This window comes from Podarcis tiliguerta (genome assembly GCF_965153285.1).
Source record: "Podarcis tiliguerta genome assembly, chromosome: 7".
NCBI lineage: Eukaryota > Metazoa > Chordata > Lepidosauria > Squamata > Lacertidae > Podarcis > Podarcis tiliguerta.
The window spans coordinates 10540943-10564453 of NC_139540.1; the positions used below are offsets into that span (position 1 = coordinate 10540943).

The window sequence follows — 23511 nt, forward strand, 5'->3', positions numbered from 1 at the left end:
TGGAGGCCCGTCCATAACACGGTACTGACACAAGCTGAAGCATCGCGTCTGCACATGCGCACGGCGTGATTTAGCTCTTCTGTGCATGCGCGAGCGGCAAAACCCCGAAGTAACCCGTTCCAGTACTTCCGGGTTACCGTGGGACACAACACAAAAACACGTAACCTGAAGCGGACGCAACATGAGGTATGACTGTATTGTGCTTAAATAGTCATGGCAATATATTTAGAGTGATTGCCCAATTCTCCAGTGCAGCAGTTGGACTGCTAAACTAGGCAAGCTAGCCAAAAGGTAGCTGTGCAATCGGACTGGTTAATCAAATATCTTCTGTAAGGCTGTGCATTTAAATGGTGGTAAGATTAATTTAGAGCCAGTATATTCTAGTATGCCTGCCTCACCCTCATCTCTAGAAATGGATCCTTGGCTATGCTGTTTCTATAATTCGGGGGGGGGGGGCGGCGGACTTGATTTTGAGAACAAAATGTGAGGTTCTAACAGTTCAAGCATGTCGCTGTTTCTCTCCCACAAAAAGCAGGAGGCTCCAGGGGGAGACTTTTATTGTGAGGAGAAAATGCTGGAGACCTGGTTTTTTTGCTTATATAATGTGCAGGTTGGGCAGATGGAAAGCAGGTGTGCACGCAAGCAGAAAGGAACATAGCTTAGTTTCACCCTTGGAATCTCTGCTTTATGTCTGAAATCTCGGAGAGCTACTGCCAGCTAGAGTAGATGCTGCTGGCTCAGTGATGTCCTGACCATACCAGGTGGCAATAGAGTCAAGGCCAGCCAGCCATGGGTAGATCCAAGTGAGCAGCTTGCTCCAACAGAGGCTGGAGGTAAACAGGCTTTTATGAGTACTTTCCTCCACTCTGCCCTTTCCAGGCTCTAGTCCTTTGGCCTGAAGACTATGGATCTTAGAGGGTTGTCTCCTTGGCTTGAAGACAAGTGCCTCGCATTCTTTCTGTGAACTCCTACCTGGCTTGCAGACACAGCATTGCAGGAGGGACTAGATTCCTCCAGCGAGTCAGGCTCAGAGAATGGCATCTGTGAGTTACCTGACTCAGGCTCTGCAAGTTCTCGACCACCAGCCTAAGGTTCCATGGGCTCCAAACCATCAGCCTTGAGAACCAGGTCCAATTCCCCAGCTGGTCATGCAGCAGCCCTAGACTTGGCCAGCCCTTCTGCCTCTGACTCTAAGTTGGAGGCTGTGGCCATGAAAAATGGACCAATGATCTGGCTCAATATCAGCTTCATATGTTAATCTGATTGTGTAGGAGGGCAGCCATTTGAAAACTGTAGCACCTTTAATAGTCATGTAGAAGAGGGGACTTCAGCAGGTGCAGCTTGCATGATATGCTTCAAGGCTGAAATCCACTTTTCTATACATCTATTAAAGGTTCAGGAGCCCTGTCCACCTTTTCATCTTGTTATCCCATCTTTCAGCAGAGTAAATGAGATGATGTAGACTTTTTTGGGAGTAAGTTCCACTGAAAACTGTGGAGTTTACTTCTCAGTAGACCTGTGTAAGATTGCAGTGTGAGGCTGTGTTCTACATCCATTTGCCCAAAATTAAGTCTGACTGAACTTAGGGGGAGTCACTTCTGAATGTTAGTTACATTCTTCACAGCACAAGCCAGTTATGAAAGAATGTGGAAAAATCCCAGACCAATTTAGCAACCAATTGCAGGAGAAACATTCAGTGTGCAAGGCAGAAGCATATTGCTGTAGCTAGAGTCTCTTTAAAAGTCTCTTTAAAAATAGAAACTGATAACAGCCCAAATGAATGCTAAGATTAATCAGAATTCCCAGTATATTATTGCATATAACGCTGGAAAACTACTGTTTCTCCCTTCTGATTTCATCCTGCTTTTCTGTGAGACAACTGTATCGACGAAAAAATGTCCACCTTGGAAGCTCAGAGTTGCAAAATTAACCCTCTAATCATCTGGGGCACATAAAACTATAAATCTTAGACGTATTATATATAATCTGATCGATTTTTTCCCTTTTTTGAGATGGGGTCAGCCCCAGGCTAAGCACCTCTAATAGATTATATCCTATAAGAACATGTCTACGATCAAAGCAAAGCAAAAGTTCCTAGTGACCACATGTAGAGAACAGGAGGGAGCAAATGGTCTAAATACAGGAAGCAGGTGCAAGACAGAAATGATACCAATTACAGTTCTGTACTATTCCCTCTGCTATAGGAGTGTTAAGGCTAGGATTTCTTGTATGCTGGCTGGGCAAAGCAGCAGTCCAGCAAAGGGGCAATGTTTCAGGGCAAGGTTGCTAAAATAATTTAAATAATCCTGTTGTATATGATCTGGAAAGGTATCGGCTATAAATGGGATTACCAAATAGCAAGTCATTAATTGTTCCATTTATTTAGGGCTACAGATGTGTTCTTGTTAAGGCTCTTAAGATGGATGAATAAACAAAGATAAAATAAATACTTATTCACACAGTACATAGTTAAACTGTGGAACTTGCTCCCACATAGGGCAGTGATGGCCACCAACTTAGATGGCTTTAAAAGAGGATTAGACAAATTCATGTAGGCGAGGGCTATCGATGGCTGCTAGTAATGATGCCTCTGCTCCACCTCCACAGTTGGAGGCAGCAATGCTTTTTGAATTTTCTTGAAAGACCTACATTGGCTTCCAGTACGTTTCTGAGCTCAATTCAAAGGGTTGGTGCTGACTTTTAAAGCCCTAAACGGCCTCGGTCCAGTATACCTGAAGGAGTGTCTCTACCCCCATCGTTCTGCCTGGACGCTGAGGTCCAGTGCCGAGGGCCTTCTAGTGGTTCCCTCACTGTGAGAAGCCAAGTTACAGGGAACCAGGCAGAGGGCCTTCTCGGTAGTGGCACCCACCCTGTGGAACGCCCTCCCATCAAATGTCAAAGAGAACAACAACTACCAGACTTTTAGAAGACATCTGAAGGCAGCCCTGTTTAGGGAAGCTTTTAATGTTTGATGCATTATGGTATTTTAATATTTTGTTGGAAGCAGCCCAAAGTGGCTGGGGAAGCCCAGCCAGATGGGCGGGGTATAAATAATGAATTATTATTACTGCTACTACTACTACTACTAATATTATTATTATTATGAATACCTGCTGCTGGAAAGCACAGGAAGAAGAAGGCTGCTGTTGTGCTCAAATCCTGCTAATTTCCCACAGGCATCTGGTTGGCCACTGTGAGAACAGGATGCTGGACTAGCTAGGCCAAAAGCAAACTCTGCACGTAGTTCTCAATTTTTACACATTTCAAATGAAGATCATCTTTAATTGACTCTTCTGTTTTACAAGAAGTCTGAGTTAAAAACAAGCACACTGTCCTAATTTTTAAGATGTCAGTTGTCTTCTTAGAATCTGACGTTTGTGTTTGTGAAATGAAAGGCAAGGAAGAGCTGTGTCCCATGATGACTCAGAGGTGAGAGGGTGTGCTTATTAAATGCAGAGTTAATAATGATATTATTATTTTTTAAAAAAACCCTCTCATATTTGCCAAATAGGCTGTGAAGAATTGCAGAAGCTGGATTTGACAGCTAATTTCGTTGGAGAATTGTCCAGTGTTAAGACCCTGAAAAACAACATACACCTTAAAGAGCTCTTCCTTACCGGAAACCCCTGCACTGATTTTGAAGGTTATAGGCAGTTTGTCGTTGCTACCCTTCATCAACTCAAAGTACGTCTCATGTAAAATATTAATTGCAAGCACCTTTGTGTCAAGGGCCAGGTTAATCCAACACACTAAAGCAAAATATAGATTAGAGATGTAGCATTAATTTGGTTCATTTGTTTTACCAGTTGAACTCAGTAGGGCTTAGACACGAATTAATTAATTCAAAATTTTTATACTCTGCCCTTCCTCCAGATTAGAGCACAGTGTTGCTGATAATACAACATGCAGTATAAACAGTAATATAAAACAAAGCAAAACCATGTATCCACTGTAAAAACAGCAGCACTAAGCCTCAACTCTAACCATTATCCATCACTATCAGGTTCCAAAGGCTGGGGCAAATAATTATGTTTTGACCTGTTTTCTAAAAAGAGCTAAAGTGGAGAGTTATTGTATAGGTCTGAACTGTTAATCAACTAAAAACATGCATTTGATTAATTGGACAGGATATAATTTCTTAATTATTTTTAATACATGTGCTTATAAATATGCATATTGCCAGTACCATCCTAAAAGAGGAACATAGGATGGATTTCCAACACATGGATGCATGATCTAAAAATAAAGGCAGTATGCTTCTTAACTGTGGTTTTTCACCAAAGGCAAATTTTGCATATTTTAATCTTTTCACCTGATATTTACTAGGCAAGATGAAAAGAAGAAATTGGTAAAAGTCAAGTTTATGACCACTGACTGACTTGCTTTTGATCTTTCCTTGAGCAAAACATAGCTGTATGCACACCAGTCTTGTTAATAGGTTGTAAAAACTAGTCCACATGTAGTTACGTTTTAGACTTTAAAACTTCTATTTCCTTCATGAAGTTAAAAATGATTTGCGTAAAGTAACTTTAAGAAACATACACAGTGTGGCATCAAGTAACCTCCACAATGACAGGAAATCATACTTTGCCATGATGTGAAAGAGCCACAATAAGCCACTTTGGGTGTACAAATCTGGAAGAGTTTGCAATAAGCCAATGTGATCTTTGGCCTGAAGAAGGTTAGTCACCTGGGCTATAGTTTGCTGAGGTCAAGCATCATGGAGAAACAGTGGGTAGTTTTTATTTCAGTTGCATACTAAAATGGAATTAATAAAAATGATTGAATGGGGTGTGGATTTCTTTGGTGTTTGTATTGAGCTTTTATTTTGCTCCCTCCCTTTTAAGTTTTTGGATTCTAAAGAGATAGGACGTTCAGAGAAGATTCAGGCTTTACAGAGCTACCCTGAGGTAGCAAAACAAATCCAAGAGCAGGAGAAGGCCTACCTGATTAAAAGAAGACAAGAAAAAGAAGAGGCACAGAGAAGGATACAAGAAAAGCAGGAGAAGAAGAAGAAAAATGAGAATCAAAAGAAATATAATCCAGGATACGATGGACGGTGGTACACAGACATCAGTAACAGCATGTATGTGTTTTTATTAGCCCATTTTATATCTTTCTCTTGATAAAGATTTTTTTTCTGCCCTGGAAAGATGTATATATAGCATAATGGTAGGCTATCATATGTCTCTTTGGGTCACACGGGGCTATCGTGCTGAGAATCTCCATCAGTATCTGCCCTGCCATCTGAAGCAAAACGGGTGTAACCTGGAGAAATGGCCTTCTCTGTGGTGGCACCATAATTATGGAATTACTTCCTCTATGAGACTTGCCTGGCATCCACATTGCTAAACTTTAAGCGCCTGGTGAAAGCATTTTTATTCCCAGACTTTTACATTTTTAGCTGCCACTTTCAATCATATTTTATTACAGTGTAATGCATGCCATAAATATTATTGAAAAGCGAGGTATGATTTAAAATTAATAAAGTTTCAAAGATACTTTGTGTGCGTGTTGCTTTTTTTCAGCCCATATTCTGTAAGAGAGAAAGAGAACCAGCAGAAGGCTGAAGAAGGAAATGAATACCGTGATTTAGTGATAAAGGAAGATGGCGAAGAAGAGAGAGCCTTTTGGGAGGAACCTGTGCCGCATACTCCGGAGGCTAGGTTAGAAGCTCACAGATATATTGAAGAAAAAAATAAAGCAAAAGAAAACAGGTATAATTCTAATGCCCTTTTGCCATGTTTGCACTGATTTTCACTTATCCACGATACCAAATATTGTTAATCTTTGCCCCTTCTATCTCAGTGGCATTCAGCATCGCTTAGGTCTAATGACTGTAATCTGCACAACATCTTTATTGCAGAAATAGAAAAGTAGAGATAGCTGTGTGGGACTGTAAGAAAAAATCCAGAATCCATATTAGGGCAATAACTATTATGCCACAAAAATATTGCAGATATTGGTTATGAGTGTCTGCTATAGAATGTACCTGTATAAATGCCCCATGGTACCCTGCAGTAGTTTAAAGCAGTGGTTAAAGCAAGGTGCATGGTTACAGGTAAAAGTTAAGGTAAGTGAGGTGATGCTTGAGTACAGGAAATGGTAATAGCTGGGAAGTGATCCTTCAGTAGAGAAGGGGATCTGTGGGTGGATTGCTCCTCCCACTCGCTCCACTAGACAGGACCAATCAAATTCTCTCATGAGACTGGCTGAGTGGTGACTGAGCCATGAAATCTCAGGTTCAAATCTCGCATCTGTGCCAGAATTGCACTCTCTGGTTCTGCCCAGGTGGTTGAGTAATTAAAAATTTATCCGAGTGTTGCAGGAGCTTCTCTTGGATAAGATACTCCCATGTAGCTGGGAGAATCGGCAAGATGTTCTCCTTCAGCACCAGTGTGTTTGGTGGGTGGGAAATAATACTGGCCTACTTTGCGGTGTCTTTGTGGAGGTTCCTGAGATAATGAATATGAAGCACTTCAAATACTCTGTGCTCTAGATCTGCACTGGTTTCCTATTTGCTACCGGACCAAGTTCAAGGTCTTACTATCCCTATATTAAGCCCTTAATACAGAGGTTTTCAACCTTTTTGAGTCCATGGCTCCCTTAACCAACTACATTCTTTCTGCAGCACCCCTGTGGGGCTCAGGAGCCCGGTTATGTCACCCGTTACCTGTAGAGATGACAGCCTCTCACCCTTTTTCAAATACACTCCCTTGTGGAGTGTTCCTTCAGCCACTTCTCCTCACTCCTCTCCTTGGGAGTCCTTCGGGCAGATGCTGCTGTTGTCCCTGGTCTCTGAGCTGCTCCCCCTGCCCCAAAGAGAGGACTTCCCAGAGGCACCATTCGCCTGCAGAGCTTATAGCCAGGGCTGCTGCAATAAACAGCTATGCAAGCCTTTGGGAGACGTGAGAGGGCATCAGAGGAGGGAGGGAAGGAAAGAGGGACAGAGATCAGTGTTGCCCGCAGCACCCCTGACCATCATTCAAGGCACCCCAGGGTGCCACAAGACACTGGTTGAAAACCACTGCCTTAATAGACTGGGGCCAGTTTACTTGCGGGATTGCTTCACCCCATATATGACCACTTGGTCAGTTTGATCTGCAGAACTGGCACTGTTATAAGTGCCACATACTTCTCATTCAGCACCTGTAAGAAATCAGTCTTTAAGTGTGGCAAAACCTATGCTTTGGAACCTATCTTTTCCTCTTGAAATCAGGCAGGCATTTTCACTGTACTTTTGCAGATCCATTGCACAAAATATATGTTTGTGACACTCTCCTCATGGGAGGGCATAAGCTTTTCAGTTTTTAAAAACACGGACTTAAGTATATGGAGTACAGTGGTACCTCTAGTTGCAGACTTAATCCTTAAGCCGTTCACACCCCGAAAAGTCTGCAACTAGAGCGCCTCTTCTGTGCATGTGCGCGGCGTGATCGAGTGCTTCTGTGCATGCGCAAAGCGCACAGGTCGCTTCTGCACACGCGTGCATGGTGAACCCGGAAGTAAACACTTCTGGGTTTGCCGCGTTCATAAGCTGAAAGTCCTTAACGAGCAGAATGCAACTAGAGGTACCATTGTATATTCCAACATGCTTATATTTTGCTAAGGACAGGAGGGGAAGATTTTGCAGAGAGATTGGGGGTTAGACTATTGCAGTTCTATTTGTGGAATATTTGCTGGCTCCAGTGCTCACGAAGGAGCAGCCACCATCTCTACATTAGAACTCGTTGCGATAACCATACATGACTTGCTTTCAAAGTACCATGGAGAGCTCCTCTTTTTAAGGTTCCATTGCATGCAGTGAAATCAGCCAAGCACTCCTTTACAATGTTATCCATGCACCATGTTCAAACAGCAGGGGCACAGGCACCTTGGTTATAAGTATACTCCTTTGGGAGTAAGTTTCATTAAAATTAGGTGCTTAAGACTAGCATTGACAGAGCAGTTATTTGGAAACAGCATAAACTCCTTCTGGCATTTATTATCCAAGAACTGAGCCAATTGGGGGATGACAACATAACTGACTGCAGTTTTAACTTTGTTTGCATTTCTAAAGTAGAGCAATATGCCAGGTGTCCTCCTTGCATTAAGCAAATGTTTTTGTGTTTTATTTAAAAGCTAGTTCACACCCAAAAATCTTCCTCTTGCCTTCCCATTTCTGTCTTGGCTACCTTGAAGAAAGGATGAGAAAGAGAAAAAAAAAAAAAATACTGAAAATCCTTTCCTCACTTTTCTTTGTTAGAGAGCAAACCAAGAAAGAGAAACCACCGAGGACTTTAATCACTCCAGAAGGAAGAGTTCTGAATATAAACGAACCTAAGTATGTAAGGAGGAATGATCACTTGGGTTGTGCGCCCTTTTAGTGATGGAATTGGTTAAGTTATACACAGTTTTGAGAATTTACCAGAAATTGTTGTCAGATTCTAAAATCTCATGATATAAATGTATATGCACATATGAATTTTCCATATTTCCCCAAATCCATATGCTGCATACACTTGTTTCAAGTTATGGAGAATTTTTGAATAGACATCAAGACCCCACACTTAGTTCCTCCAGTCCCTTAGGTAGGATTTCCACATTAAAGACGATCTGGCCTTTGCTGCTTTTCTTTATTCAGATCAAGTAAGTTACAAAGAGAATGAATAAATCTTTGCTGCGTACCTGAGTTCCATGAGAAGAAAGAAGAATAGTGGCAGGAAGGAAATATTGATGTTTACCTACAGTGTCTCACAAGAAACGCACCGGTTTATCGATGTCTCTGCTTTGCTGTAAAAATGTGTTGACAGCTGTACAAAAATAGGAGTAGCTTGCTTGTGTGAAGACGTCAAGTGTGTAATATCTTAAAATGTTGTGTTGACAGATCGGAATTATGGTTCTGGGAGCTACAGACATATTGAAGAAAGCTCTAGAGCCCCAGAGACTCGTGTTGTCAATAGTTACTGAATGATATGTACTATCGCCTTCTTTCAATGGATTCATATTGAGGGCCAGATTTTTATAAACTGTTAAGCAGGTTTGTGAGAAGCAGTAATATCCCCCCCACTACCACCTGGTGCAACTCAGTTTCACAACATCATTTTAATGCAGAGATGGGGAATCTTTGACCCTTCTGTTTGCTGGTCTACAATTGTTCCTGGCCAGTGGACATGGAGGTTGAGGCTGATTTGAGTTGGAGTCCAATAATATGGTTTCCCATCCCAGTTTGAATGCATATGAAAAATGTTGGATTGGTGAGATCGAATTATACCAAGGTTATTATAATTCTTAGCCTTTAAATAGCACTTTGGAGCATTCCAAAGGTTTTACAAATGGTGGGCAATATCCAACAGTGTAGCTCCATTTGTGCAGAGATTTCTCTTTGTGCCCTCTTCTCTCCCTGTGTGCCCTTCCTAAATGTGCTCTGGAGCGTTAGGGGAACCTTTCCAGAACAGATTGAGCGGGCATGTGGGGATTGCTTGAGGAGAAAGAAGGGAAGCTCCATTGCACAGCCAAAAGTCCTTGACTTTCGTCAGATACTGCCCATTATATTAGCTTACATTGCAGAGCAGGGGTTGAGGCCAAGAAAATAATGGCTTCCCTAAGGCTATCAAGAGGCAAGATACGAAACAGTTTTTTTTTTTAAAAAAAATTATCAGTCTCTTAGCTACTATACGAAACTCTCGCCCTTCTCACTCTGGTGTTATAACATCTCATGTGATAACCTGACCTGTACTGGATGGAGAACACTGAAACCAAAATGAGTTCAAAACAGATCTATCAGAGCTATAGAGAAGGACCATGTTTTGCATGGAGGAAGTCCCAGGTTTAGCCCCTGGGTATGCAGTAGTTTCTGTGTGAGAGACTGGAGCGCTGCATTGGTCAGAGTAGACCAAAATGGGCCAGATGGCAGATTCGTATGTTCCTATCCCAAATTCTTGTATCATCTTATATACTGATTTTCTCAATGGTTTGCTCCAGGATTTCAGTTTGTAGAATAATGCATAGCTCAGTAAAGCTTGTTGAAATAATGGGACCTGGAAAGAACTTTGCAAAACAAATTCTGTTCCTGATAGAAGAATAATGCTCGACCATCACCCCTTCTTGTTAGTTTTTGGCCAGCAGGTGTCTCTCTTCCAGCACTGATATATAGCTTTGAATTAAACTGACCTCGTGTCACTCACAAGCAATAAACCAGAGCACCGTTTGTGTGATGTTCTGTAGGATTCTGCAGATATGTTAAAAGAAGGATGTATGTCTTTGTTAATGCTAAATCTAAAGCAACTAGCAGTTGAAGTCTGCACATTGTTTCTTTCAATTCTACTAATGTTGTGCAAATCTTTTTGCTATTATTGCTAGGCTTCCTTTCTCTTTAAAAGATGATGAAGCAAATAACCAATTCATCCTGGATCTTGCTGTTTACAGGTCAGAAAAAATCACTATATTTGCACTGCTGCTGTGCCTGCTTTTGGACACTGCTGAATGTTATTAGTTACTCAACTGTTAGCTTTCCATTCATACTTTCATATGCACAGTGGATGGTATTAAATTGGCTATGTGAAGCAGCAAATATTATATTGCACATGTTTGCCTGTTTGTTTTCCGTAACTGGGCCATATACCAGTATTTTGGGAGAAGGGAGAGTTTTGACATCAAGGAAAATGCTTCAGGGCAGACCATTAGCACACTCACACGAGCCTCAACCCGAGTCATGCTCCCCCAAGGCTGCTTTAAAAAAACGAAATAAAGAGATGGGCGATCTGAAGGCATCTCATCTACTTTGGCCCTTAGTGCAAAGGTACTGAACTGGATTTCATTTGCAGGTTTGATGCAGTTTCATCAACCCTTAATCCAGACAGGTTTGTTATCTCACTACAACAGTAAACATTCTCACCTGTGGTTTCATGCAAATTGAGACCCAGTCTATGTTGACTGTTGGGTGTGCCTGTATTCTTCTATGGGTGATTTGCTTCTTGGGTTTGAATCTTGTTTCAGTCACTCGAGTGATATCACTGTTTTCTCTCTCCCCTTCCCCTTTGGGTCTGGTCTGAGAAAAAGTGTCGAATGCAGCCATGTGACTCTTGGTATAACATGAGCCACAATAGGAGGGAACAGAGAGGAGTTTAATCTACCTAAAGACGGCTCATAAATTAAGGAACTACTGAACTAAATGGACTCCCTTCCCTTCCCATTTCAAAGACATCTAGACACCTCCCTGCTTGATATTGATGTACAGCCTACTTACGTCCGAGTAATGATCAAGGGAAAGGTTAGTACGCTTTGTTGTTATTGCTTTTATTTTATGTTTTTCAGAAGTTTAATTTTGACTCCTTTCCACTTCCTAATATTGGCTCCTTCAACATGTCAATGCTGTACTTGTTCTACGGATGTTATTGGCCTGGTGGGAAGAGTTTTAGGAGTGAAGGAGGAAACCTACTGCTCCCTTCCAGTTTTATCGCTTCAATCTGGGGGACTCAAAGAAGGCAAAGAAAGCCTGCCCTCTTTCTTCTCCCTTCAGTTCCTTGTGGGTTTCCACTCTGAGACCCAAGTCTAATGAACCCTGATAGTTTTTGCATCTCATGATGTCAGTGAAAATGAAATAAGGTGACAGGCACCAAGACATTGTGGCAAGAAAAGGCTTAGTCTGTTTGTTATTTGCCATGCAAAGTTGCATTTGCACTCATTTTCTTGGCTGGAGTATACTTCTTAAGTAACTTGTGGAATGCAGCTTCACCACACTGCATCAATTACATTCAGGTGGGCTATCTTAACACTTGAAATTAGCCATTTCGGGAGTATTATGCAAAAGCAAAATGGGATGATATATTTAACTGATGATGTAGAAAGGCCCTAAGATGGGGAGTCAAGTTCCCCTTCCATGCCATTTTTGTTCTTGCTAAAGCTTTTATTTGGGATAACTTGAAGTTGAGTTATCATCCTAAGAGCTGTAATATATCGTGAATAGAGGGATGGAGCATTTTTTTTTAATCCCTGTAGATCTTGCATTTTCTTCATTTTTTGACTTTAAAAATGCCAGTGCTGCTAAGCTAAACATTAGAAGCTGTATTCATAATCATACTACTAAATGCAGATTAAAAATTACTTTCAGTCTAAAATAGACTAGCATAATTATTCTCATTTAGTTGCCAATATAACCTAAGTACCATGCTATAACCTTCTTTAAAATGTCATACATTTCACTGACAACACTGAAGGCATACGTGTATGTTTGAAGACACACGCACACACACACACACACACACTCATCATACTTGCAACGTAAATCTGTTTAAGATGCAAATCACCCGTTAGGATTGGTATTAATATATACCACAAGAGAGATTTAAGTCAAAAAAAATCCTCTCAGATCAAAGACATGTTATTCATATAACTGCACGTTTTTCTATCTGGGCCACAAATGCTTTATTCTTTCTGATTCATACTTCACATCCCTGTAAACCCACAAAACTAAGTCTGGTAAACTTACGATTTTTGTAGTGTCTATATCACAAATGGTGTAGTTCCTTGTCTGTGTGTTTTGGGTTTTCAGGCGTTTCAACTTGTGCTTCCTGCAGAAGTGAAGCCAGATAACAGCGCTGCTAAAAGATCTCAAACAACTGGACATTTGGTTATCAGCCTACCAAAGGTAGGGCAAGATGTTCCTACGATGCTCAGAATTCAGTTTTGCCTTGGATCTGCTTGCCTGCACTTTCTTCTTCCTCTCCCCGTATGTTCTGCCCTTGAGGCATTGCAAAACTCAGAGCAAAATGCCCCCCAGAGCACAGTGTTAACCACCAAAGTGGAACAACATCAAACGCGAAAGACTGGATAAACAACATAGCCTCCGAAAAGAAGAAACATGGCAAACTTGAGCCTCAGTTCTGAGTGGACTGCCTCTTCAGTAGCACCTTCAGAGCTAAGCCCATGCTGTCATGATGCTGATTTGATGCCTTGCCTGTTTCTGCAAGCATTTCAAGGCTTTTTCACAACATAGTCTTTAGGGCAGAGCTTCCCAAACTGTGCGTTGTGACACATTAGCGTGTCGGCTGCAGTGTATAGGTGTGTCACGTGAACTGCGCTTCTCCTGGGGCTGGAAAAGGGTTAGTTTAACCTCCAGTTTGCTAGTGAAACTCTATTACTGTGTCGTGAAACGGTGCATGTCTAAAAATTGTGTCACCAACATGAAAAGTTTGGAAAGCTCTGCTTTAGGGACTTGAGATCTTGCTCTCTTAAAGAAGCTTTGGCAGAAGCAGTGATACCTTTTAGTAGACTAAGGATGTAGGACGCTGCCTTATAGCAAGTTGAGACTATTTGTACTGGCCTAGTTTTGTCTACTGCCCAGCATCCTTTTTTACTGGAAATTACAGGGATTGAACATGGGATGTTCTGCATCCAAAAAAAGCATGTTCTCAACCGCTGAGCAGAGAGCTCATCAGGAGCGTCATTTTTCCAGATGGATGCGGACCGCAGAGTGGAACTTTGGTCTGGCGTTTTATTTATTTTATTGCGTATCATACTTGTAACATGCAATTAAGTGGTTGTGCCTCGTCTTTGGGATGCTCTCCCCACAGCAGAAAACAGGAGGCACCTTCATTGGTGACATTTAGGTGTCGGGTTAAAAGCTTTTTATTTAATAAGTCTTTTAATTGTGTTACTCTTTTACAGTTTTTCTGATTTGTGGGTTTTAATGGCTGCTTAATGCTTGTTCTGCTGCTTGCTCTTGTTTTTATTGCCTCAGTTCTCCAGTATCTTCATTGCCGATTTTACTTTATTTTTTGCAGCTTTTCTATACATGAGTTCAGACATGCAAAGTGTTCAACAGACGCCTGAAATCAGTGGTCACCAATGTGGCTGTCCTACTGGTAGTGTTGGACTACAACTCCCATCACCTCTGGACATTGGCTATAACAGCTGGGACTGATGGGAGTTTGAGTCCAATCTCATTTGGAGGGTACCACGTTGGCCACCCCTGCTTCAACAACAAATGATTTCTTATTTTATTTTCTCTTGTGGGTATGTCTGAACTTACTGTAATGAAAATTAAATAAAAGCTAAAGTTATGAAAAGCAAAATTTTACTCCAGTAGCAGGTTGCACAGCTGCAATTTGTATTCCTGGTCTGGAATACACACAGAGGCAAAAACAGAGATGGCTATGTAGCGTTTTAACTGTTCCGATGTTGAAAACTGCTCCCGAGCTGCCTTCAGGACATGTTTTCTCCCCCTTGAGCCATGAATCCTTACAAAGCTAATGCATCAAGATGCTGGCCTTTTCTCCCACACCCCTAAGTTATTAACGGAAGGCATTAGCAAGATAGTGTGTTCCTTCTTTACTTTTTTTTTTTTTTACGTTTGTTCTTAAATCTTTTTTTAAAATATGACTCCTCTGCTGAGATGTATGTAGCCAGTCTCCTTCAAGTTCATACCATCTGTCTTGTCTTGCTAGGCCTCTCATTAATTCCAATGGTGCATCTGTAATGACAGGTTTGCAGCCTCATCAGTAGCTGGAATTGTGCCTGAAATGTTATTCATTTGACCAAAATCCACTTCTCCAAAACATTCAGAATACACTTAAAATGAATATTTATCACACTTCTAAACAAAAGAATCATAGAGTTGTAGAGTTGGAAGGGATCTCAAGGTTCATCTAGTCCAACCCCCTGGAATGCAATTATCTCAACTAGATCATACATAGCAGATGACCATCCAACCTCTGCTTAAAAACCTCTTGTGGGAGTCTGTTCCACTGTTGAACAACTCTTACTATTGGACAGATCTTCCTGAGGTTTAGTCACAATCTACTTTCTTGTAACTTGAAGCCACTGGTTCGGATCCTGTCCTCTGGAGCAGGAGAAAGCAAGTTTATTGCTTTTTCCATGTGGCAGGCCTTCAGATATTTGAGGATGCATATCATGTCTCCTCTCAGTCTCCTCTTTTCCGGGCTAAACATATCCAGCTCCTTCAAGTGTTCTTCATAAGGCTTGGTTACCAGACCCTTGATCATCTTGGTTGTCCTCTCTGCACATGTTCCAGCTTCTCAATATACTTCTTAAATTGTGGCACCCAGAACTGGACACAGTACTCCAGGTGCAGTCTGACCAAGGCTGAACAGAGCGAGACTATTACTGTTGATGCAGTCTAGAATAGCATTAGCTTTTCTTGCTGCTGCATCACACTGTTGCCTCATGTTCAGCTTGTGGTCTGCTAAGTCCCCTAGATCCTTTTCACATGTGCTACTGCCAATCCAGGTGTCCTCCATCTTATATTTGTGCAGCTGGTTCTTCTTGCCTAAGTGAGTTAAACCACAGAGCCTAGCACTTGCCGATCAGAAGGTTGGCGGTTTGAACCTCCGTGACGGGGTGAGCTCCCGTTGCTCAGTCCCTGCTCCTGCCTACCTAGCAGTTCAAAAGCACGTCAAAGTGCAAGTAGATAAATAGGCACCGCTCCGGCGGGAAGGTAAATAGCGTTTCCGTGTGCTGCTATGGTTTGCCAGAAGCGGGTTAGTCATGCTGGCCACATGACCCGGAAGCTGTACACCAGCTCCTTCGGCCAATAAAGTGAGATGAGTGCCGCAACCCCAGAGTCTGTCACGACTGGACCTAATGGTCAGGGGTCCCTTTACCTTTACCTTTTAACCATGCATAGGACTGCAGCCCACAGCAAAGGACAATTGGCAAAGGTGTCTGGGAAGAAAAGTCTACAATGAGGGAGCCTTCACAGAAAAGGCCTTGTCTGCAACTGCCGCTGACTTCACTGCCCAAGAAAGGGCATCCACAGCAGAGATTGATCTCTGCAAATGAACAGGCTCATCCAGAAGAATACCTTGATAACTTGGAGGCCTGAGGAATGACAGGTGAATCTCGACATTTGCAGTGCAGTGATATACCACTGCCTTGCCATGCAATACAGAGAGCTGGTGTGGCATAGGGCTGAAAGTCTGAACTGTAAATCAAGACACCCTTGGTCCAAATGTCAACTGCTGCAAACTTAACAAGTTCTCCTAGGGTCTTAGATTACCCCCCCCCCAGTAAAATACCACTTTTTTCCAATATGGAACTCAGTCAGTGAATGTTGCCAGGATTGTTACCAGAACAGGGCCATTAAGAAGCAGGAGTGAAGTATCAGCATCCTTTCAAGGTTTGTAGAAGTACAATCAAATTCCAACCAGCCCCTCACAAAAAAACAAGCCTAAAAGTCCCAAAATACAGCCAAAAGAGGACTGAGTATGCTAAATAGCCAGGAATGTAGATTGACAGTTGGAAAACGTTAGAATGGGTGGAGAGGAGGAGAGACTATGGAATAATTTATCCGGAGGGAACGGCCGGCTAGAACAGTGAACTGGAACACTCCTTTTAGAAGGAATGAAGCACTGCAACATTTTGTTGCTTGTGTCATTTGCAAAGAGTAACGCCAGTCTGCCTTACAGAGTTGATGCGTGTCTGTCTTACAAGTATGTGACTCAATTGCGCCATACAAATATTTGTCAAATAAACCTAGTGTCTGGAAAGGAACCTTCGCTACGTTCAGAGCTGGTCTTCTTGGCAAGCCTTTGCAAAAGTGTAGGGTCTCATATGTATTCACTACGCAGATCTGAGGACTCTGGATCTCTGGTCATCCAAAGTGCACATGCATCACAAGAATAGTAATTCCTCAATTGTATTGATTCATAAGCATCCTGTTTGAAAGTTCTTACATCTCAGTGCAAAGCCTACATTGGATAGCTTGTTAATTTTGCAAAACTCCTCCAGCTTTTCAGAACTTGCAGTCCTTAAAATAAATAAAAAATAAAATATTGCCTTTCTAGTGACCTTGTGGTAGCAAAGATCCTGAAGAGAATAAATTTCTGCGTCAAGTAAATGAAAGCATTTCATGTTCCCGGACACACTTTTATTAAGTCTGAAAATTAATGTCCTTCCTTCTTCCAAAGCAAGTAATAAGGGCAGCAAAAGGTTTTAGACAAATAGAACAGGACATTTTTCATCACAAAGCTAACCAAAAGGGAAACTTTCAAGTTTTTGCATAGGGTGGGTTTCCATAGACATTTTATGTTTCACAAAGTCAATGCAAGTTGGCTTCTTGAGTTATGTATGTACTCTGCTGGTCTAATTCAACCCACTTTTCAAAGCATTTTATAAGTGTGCTGGGTTGAGACTGAAAAATGCATTGGTCCGTTGGCACACTTATTTGTGGTATGGAAAGGTGATAGTACATAAAGGATTCACAAACCATATAATTAAGAAAAAAATGTATAGAGTATGGGATCAATATAAATTTTTTTTGGAGACAGAAACACCACTTTGGCTTTCACCATTGGAAGACATAGTGGTAAAGAAAAAGAATATGATGGAAGGTTAGGCAACTTATAGAAATTTATTAAGAGAGGAAGGTGGAGAGTTTAAATTAAAAGAATTTAAGGAATTATCAGAAATGTTAACAACATGGATGCAATATCATCACTTGAACAAAATATTTAAGGAAGATAGGAAACAAGGGTTTGGTGAACAAATATCACAGTTCGAGAGAGACCTGTTGGAATGTAATGTTAAAGTGCTGTCTAAAATGTATAAGATATTATTGGAATGGGAGACAAAGGATGAGCAAGTAAAATCTTCAATAATACATTGGGCCATAGATACTTGTTGTAATATAGACATGGAAGCATGGGAACGATTGTGGAATACGGATATAAAATTTAAGAGAAAATCCTGAAAATGTTATATAGATGGTATCTAACACCTAGTAGATTGGCAAAAATTTATGAATCAAAATCGAGTAAGTGTTGGAAATGCAAAGAAAAAGAAGATACTTTTATCATATGTGGTAGTCTTGTAGTAAGGTTAAAGCTTCCTGGATAACGATGTCTAATGAATTGAAAAAGATGTTTAAGATAACATTTGTTAAAAAAAACACAGAAGCTTTTCTCTTGGGAATTATAGGTGTAGAACTACCCAAACAGTGTAGAAATTGATTTATGTATGCAACTACAGCTACAAGAATGTTACTTGCCCAAAAATGGAAAGAAGAAGTCCTGACAAGAAATGAATGGATACAAAAACTTATGGATTGTGCAGAAATGGCAATACTTACTGGATGAATAAGAAATCAAGATTTCAGCAGTATCAGGTCTGCTAGCTTTGTTGTTTTTCATTTGGTTAATAGGTGTACACAACACATCATGGAGATACTGCATTCTTATTTCTAATCTCATCTCTAATCGGCTGCCCAGATAAATTTGTGACCATCGTTCAGCTCCTCCATGATAATATGATAGCAACAGTCGCAGATTACAGTGGCTCTTAAAGTGAACCATTCACAGTTGAATCAGGTGTTAAACAGGGTTGTGTTATCACCCCAACTCTATTTATTTTTTTAATTACCAAGATCCTACACATTGTCAAAGGGAAACTCCCCACCAGAGTAGAAATCATATATCAAACAGGTGGAAAGCTCTTTAACTTGAGTAGGCTGAAAGCAAAGACTGAGGTTACCATAACTTTCGAAATAGAGCTTCAATATGCTGATGACAACATAGTTTGTGCACACTCAGAGGATGAGCTCCAAACCATTCTAAATAGCTTTGCAGAAGCTTACGAAAAGCTTGGCCTATTGCTCAACATCCAAAAAACCAAAGTACTGCACCCGCAATCAGAAAACAACTCCCCTGCAGCGCCACAAATCCAACAATGGTGTAACATTGGAAAATGTCAATCACATCTCCTGCTTGGGCAGCTGTCTTTCCACAAGGGCCGACATTGATACCAAAATCCAGCATCGCCTGAAATCGGCGAGTGCAGCTTTCTCCCTATTGAAGTGCAAAGTGTTTGAGGACCGGGACACTCACAGGGAAGCCAAAATGCTTATTTACAAAGCTGTTGTACTACCAACCTTACTGTATGCTTGTGAAACATGGACCACTTAAAAACACCATCTCCAACTCCTCAAAAGATTCCATCAATGGTGTATCTGAAAAAATTGTTGGAAATACAGTGAACTAGTGCCAGTGTGCTGGAAGAAGCAAAAATCACCAGTGTCAAGGCAATGATTCTTCAACATCAACTTCATTGGACTGGTCATGTTGTGTGGATGCCTGATTATCATCTTCCAAAGCAACTACTCTATTCTGAACTTAAAAATGGAAAGTGTAATGCTGGTGGTCAACAAAAGAGGTTTAAAGACTCTCTCAAGGCAAATCTAAAAAAATATAGCACAGTGGTACCTTGGGTTAAGAACTTAATTATTCCGGAGGTCCGTTCTTAACCTGAAACTGTTCTTAACCTGAACCACCACTTTAGCTAATGGGGCCTCCCGCTGCCGCAGCCGCACAATTTCTGTTCTCATCCTAAAGTAAAGTTCTTAACCTGAGGTACTATTCTGGGTTAGCAGAGCCTGTAACCTGAAGCGTCTGTAACCCGAGGTACCACTGTATAAACACCAACAATTGGGGAACACTGGCCTGCGAGTGCTCCAATTGGAGAACAGCCTTTACCAAAGGTGTCATGGGCTATGAAGACGCTCAAGCTAAGGATGAAAGGGAGAACCATGCTAAGAGGAAGACACGTTTGGCAAATCCTCATCATGATCAACTCCCACCTGGAAACCTATGTCCCCACTGTGGAAGGACGTGTGGATCCAGAATTGGCCTCCACAGTTACGGACTCACTATCAAGACTGTGTTGATGGAAGACATTCTTACTCGGCGACGAGTGATCGCCAAAGAAGATTTGTAAGAATTACCCCAAACAAAGGACCTGATGAATCTGTAGTGAATCTGTACAGAATCACTATGGGGGGGAAATGCATGAGCAGCATTTCAGAGTTGCAGCCTTCTTTGTTTCTGATACCAGATGCCCAGTTGATGACAAAGGAAAACATAAAAAATGAAGATAAATGACTCCGAGCAACATCAGCTTTCACAGCTGTCCAGGTTTATCATCCAAAAAAGCAAAGTTCAGCAGATGCATTGGTAAGGAATGTTGCCGTACCCATCTTTTGATCAAATTCTTAAGGAGGCTTGCAACAGATTGCAGTGATTTAAATAAAACAAGAACCAGGACATACACAGATAACCCAGCAGCCCTTAGTTTTCTGGCTGATGGATGGGGCCAGAGTGTGCAGTTCCCACTGGGAAACCAGTTGTAGTGCAGAGTTATTCCTGGCTGGGATGGGGGGAATCAGCTCTCAGCAGCTTCTCCTTCTTTCTCTGTCTGATGAAGAGGACTAGGTTGGTCTTGAACTTGCCATGATATTCTTCCTGAGAGGCATGGGGTTTGACCTCCCAGTGGTTTGTGGTCCTCTGGCTGATGGGAGTGGCTGGCCAGAAAGGAGGTCTGTTCTGCTTAGCAGCCCTAGGACAACTTGGAGCCCAGTGTTCCTTCTAGCAGAGAGGGGGAAGCAAGCTTCCTATGTTTGCTTCCCTGCTGGCTGAAGGTTGGGCTAGGCTTCCTCTTGCCATGCTGTTCTTCCTTGGAGGTAGAAGATATAACCCCCCATAGATCTTTGACCTCTGATGGATGGGACCAGAGTATGCTTTCTCACAGTTCTGCAATACTAGGCAAACTAATAGGCAAGTTTATTGGGCTTCAGATGCCATTAATAAACCAAATATCTAAAAATTAATGGCAGTTGAACTCTGAAAACCCAAACCTATAATTCATAACAAAAATATACAATTTCCACCATCAAATTGAATGATCATTGACATGCTGGTGCTCTATAATTCTGGGAACATTTTGTGCAGATATCGTCAGGATTTGCATAAAATGTTACTCAACTTGGAAGTCCAGAACAGTTTTTGCATTAGACTCAGAACATAAATAGCTTATTCTTTATCAAACACACAATCTAGCTAAAGCGGAGCACCTCTAGGTCTCACTGATTTAAGTAAGAGAGAGGGTGAAGCATAGGCATAATTCTGCCATTAAAATCATTGGGTTTTAGATGTGCTTAACTTTGGCTGCATTGTGCTCCATGATTTTTAAAGAACACAGAAGGTTTGGACCTCATTCTTTCTGAATCATTGTCTGCTTTAGGCAGCAAATATGTGTGTGTGTTTGTGTGTACACACACACCCTTTATTCAGAAGATTTTATTTATTTTCAGTCCCTGAAGCTGAACTAAGATAATTTGTGCTCCCTAACCTTGATGTTCAGATATGGTGGACTGAAATGTTAAATAAACACATTTTACCTGAAGTATTTGTGTTTATAAAATTTTCTATCCTACAGAAAAATGCAACCTAATGATGAAACCAATATACTTTTCTTTTCAGGCTAAAGAAATAATTGTGGCTAAGCAAGACGTATCCACTTCTAAGAAACCCTCTGACACCACTAAGCTTCAAAAAAATCTAAGAAGGTAATAGTTATGATTTATCTATCTAGCACCTCAGTTTTTATATATGCTGGAAATAGGTTTTTCAGCTGCAAGGATATTTTTTCTCATGGAATGCACAGTTGTATGGAATAACAAAAATAAATATTGATTTGTATGAAATAAAGCTTTATGTGGAGCCCTGTCCAATGCCTTTATAAACATCTGCTTTGGTGGCCAACCTGAGAAAGTTCTTACAGCCGCAAGTCAGATTTATTCCATTGACTGTCACTTGGCCTCTTCTACAGCGTTATGAATTGAAGCTCAAATTCTTGATCAAGAAAGGACTTTTCAGGTTCTTTACTCTGCTAAGCAATATTTCCTGGGTGCCTGAACAACTTAGGAAGACACAAGTCATCTATTTGAATTCCATCTCATTTAGTTTAGGGCTATTAACGGCTGAAATTATTGATCAATAACACAAGGCAGCATAGGCTCTCATTGGCAAGGAGGAAAGGGTGATATTTGTCTTTTGTGTTCTGAACAAAGGTAACATTCTGCTAGTGGACTAGGAAATCTCTTCACTAGATCATGTGTCATAGAATCATAGGATTGTATAGCTGGAAGGGATCAGGAGAGTCATCTATGTCAACCCTCAGGAATCTTAACACACATCCAATTTGAAACTATGCCTGACCCTGCTTAGCTTTGCAAATGTGCTAGCAGTTTACTTTCTGTATCACTAGCTGGAGAAAGATGAGCGTTAACACTGGGGGTGGAGGGACAGTGCATAGTGGACCATCTTTTTGGTGAAGGATGGGATAAAAATACTTTAAAATCAAAATCTACCAGAATCAGAGAATTGTAGATTTTCACCACCATCATTTCTGTGTTTGATATTGGACTCTCTTACGTGTTGCTGAAAGTTTTGTAGGGCACACTCAGTTTCTGTAGGGTACTGGCCAAACTCCCGTTGTCTCACATGAACTGACTGCACAGCCAATAATGTCTCCCTCGTCGAACCTGCACCTCGCAGAGAAAAATTAGTAGCTTTTGATTGACCATCATTATGGATCTTCTCACTGAGGAACTGAAATAAATAAATGAGGAAATCCAGGATCCTTGGGACCCAGGTTGAGAACCACTGCTTACGCAAATGCCTAGTGGGACAGTGATTTGATAACTGTTTAGTTTAGCATTTCTTGTAAAAAGAAAACCCCTCTGCTAGCCACTTTAGTTCTTCAGGTTTCTTATCCAAAGCACAATTGATGAGCTGGTGGGGAATAATGTTGTGGGGGCTGTGCCAGGAGCTTCATCTCTCTCACACACAGAGAGAGAATATTCTTGTAAAGCAGACTGGGTTATTCTTGTGGGAGTCAGTCTTAAGGATCTTACCTTCAGGGTGGTGCTGACCCAATTGCTTCTTTGCAAAGTCAAGCCTCTCCTCTTGGGGTCAGTTACAAGGGCTTTGAGGAATAGAATTTATAGGAGCAAATGTTCAGCCTGATGCTGCATGGACAGCTTAACATGGATTGGAAGATCTGGCAGTGGGAGCTTGGCTACTTAACAGATCGCATAGAAGTTTCCTCAAATCCAGAGGTGGATGCTGGAACGGGTGGATTCAGAGAATTGTAAAGTTGCAAGGGGCCACTAGGAACTTCTAGTCCACCCCCTGCAATGCAAAAAGCTTTTGCCCAATGTGCGGCTTGAATCCATGACTCTGAGATTAAGAGTCTCATGCTCCATCTTCTGATGGGACGCTTTTGGTGGTTAGTCATACCCCTGCGATTCATTTTGGCCTTTCCCAAGGACCGATTCAGTTGTGTGATTAGCTCTGCCCTGTGGAACTCCTTGCCAGTAGAATTCATCCCTGTCTTTTTTTAAGTCTTTTAAAAGCAGTCTTGTTCAGACAGGCCTTTGGAATGTTATTTTTTAAAAAACAAACAAAACAACCAGTATTTATTGATGTTTTCATTGACGTTCACATTATATTTTTATGTTGTACATCACCTTGTTATATTTGTATGAAAGGGCAGTAGATATCTAAATAAATAAATAATAATCCCTTTTATCGTTGCTCCATTTTAGGAAGGACAGTTCCTAAACATGCCAAAAAGTTGGCTTGAATCTCACCCCTCCAGTAACTGACAGCCTCCAGCAGGAACACGGGCAGATTTTTAAAAACTTTAATTAATCATATTTATGACATTTACTGAGCTTAG

The 23511-nt window shown here is 41.3% G+C and overlaps 1 protein-coding gene across 4 annotated transcripts in view; it reads left to right on the forward strand.

Moving 5' to 3' along the window:
* Positions 1 to 23511, forward strand: part of DNAAF11 (dynein axonemal assembly factor 11) — a 42838-nt gene that overhangs the window by 10080 nt on the left and 9247 nt on the right. For all 4 annotated transcript variants that reach the window (XM_083450619.1, XM_083450621.1, XM_083450620.1 and 1 more), the window contains 8 exons: positions 3512 to 3684; positions 4848 to 5086; positions 5529 to 5717; positions 8246 to 8323; positions 10342 to 10407; positions 11182 to 11251; positions 12533 to 12628; positions 21249 to 21334. In XM_083450619.1, the coding sequence (XP_083306745.1) occupies positions 3512 to 3684; positions 4848 to 5086; positions 5529 to 5717; positions 8246 to 8323; positions 10342 to 10407; positions 11182 to 11251; positions 12533 to 12628; positions 21249 to 21334 (997 nt within the window). The remainder of the gene's footprint in view (positions 1 to 3511; positions 3685 to 4847; positions 5087 to 5528; positions 5718 to 8245; positions 8324 to 10341; positions 10408 to 11181; positions 11252 to 12532; positions 12629 to 21248; positions 21335 to 23511) is intronic.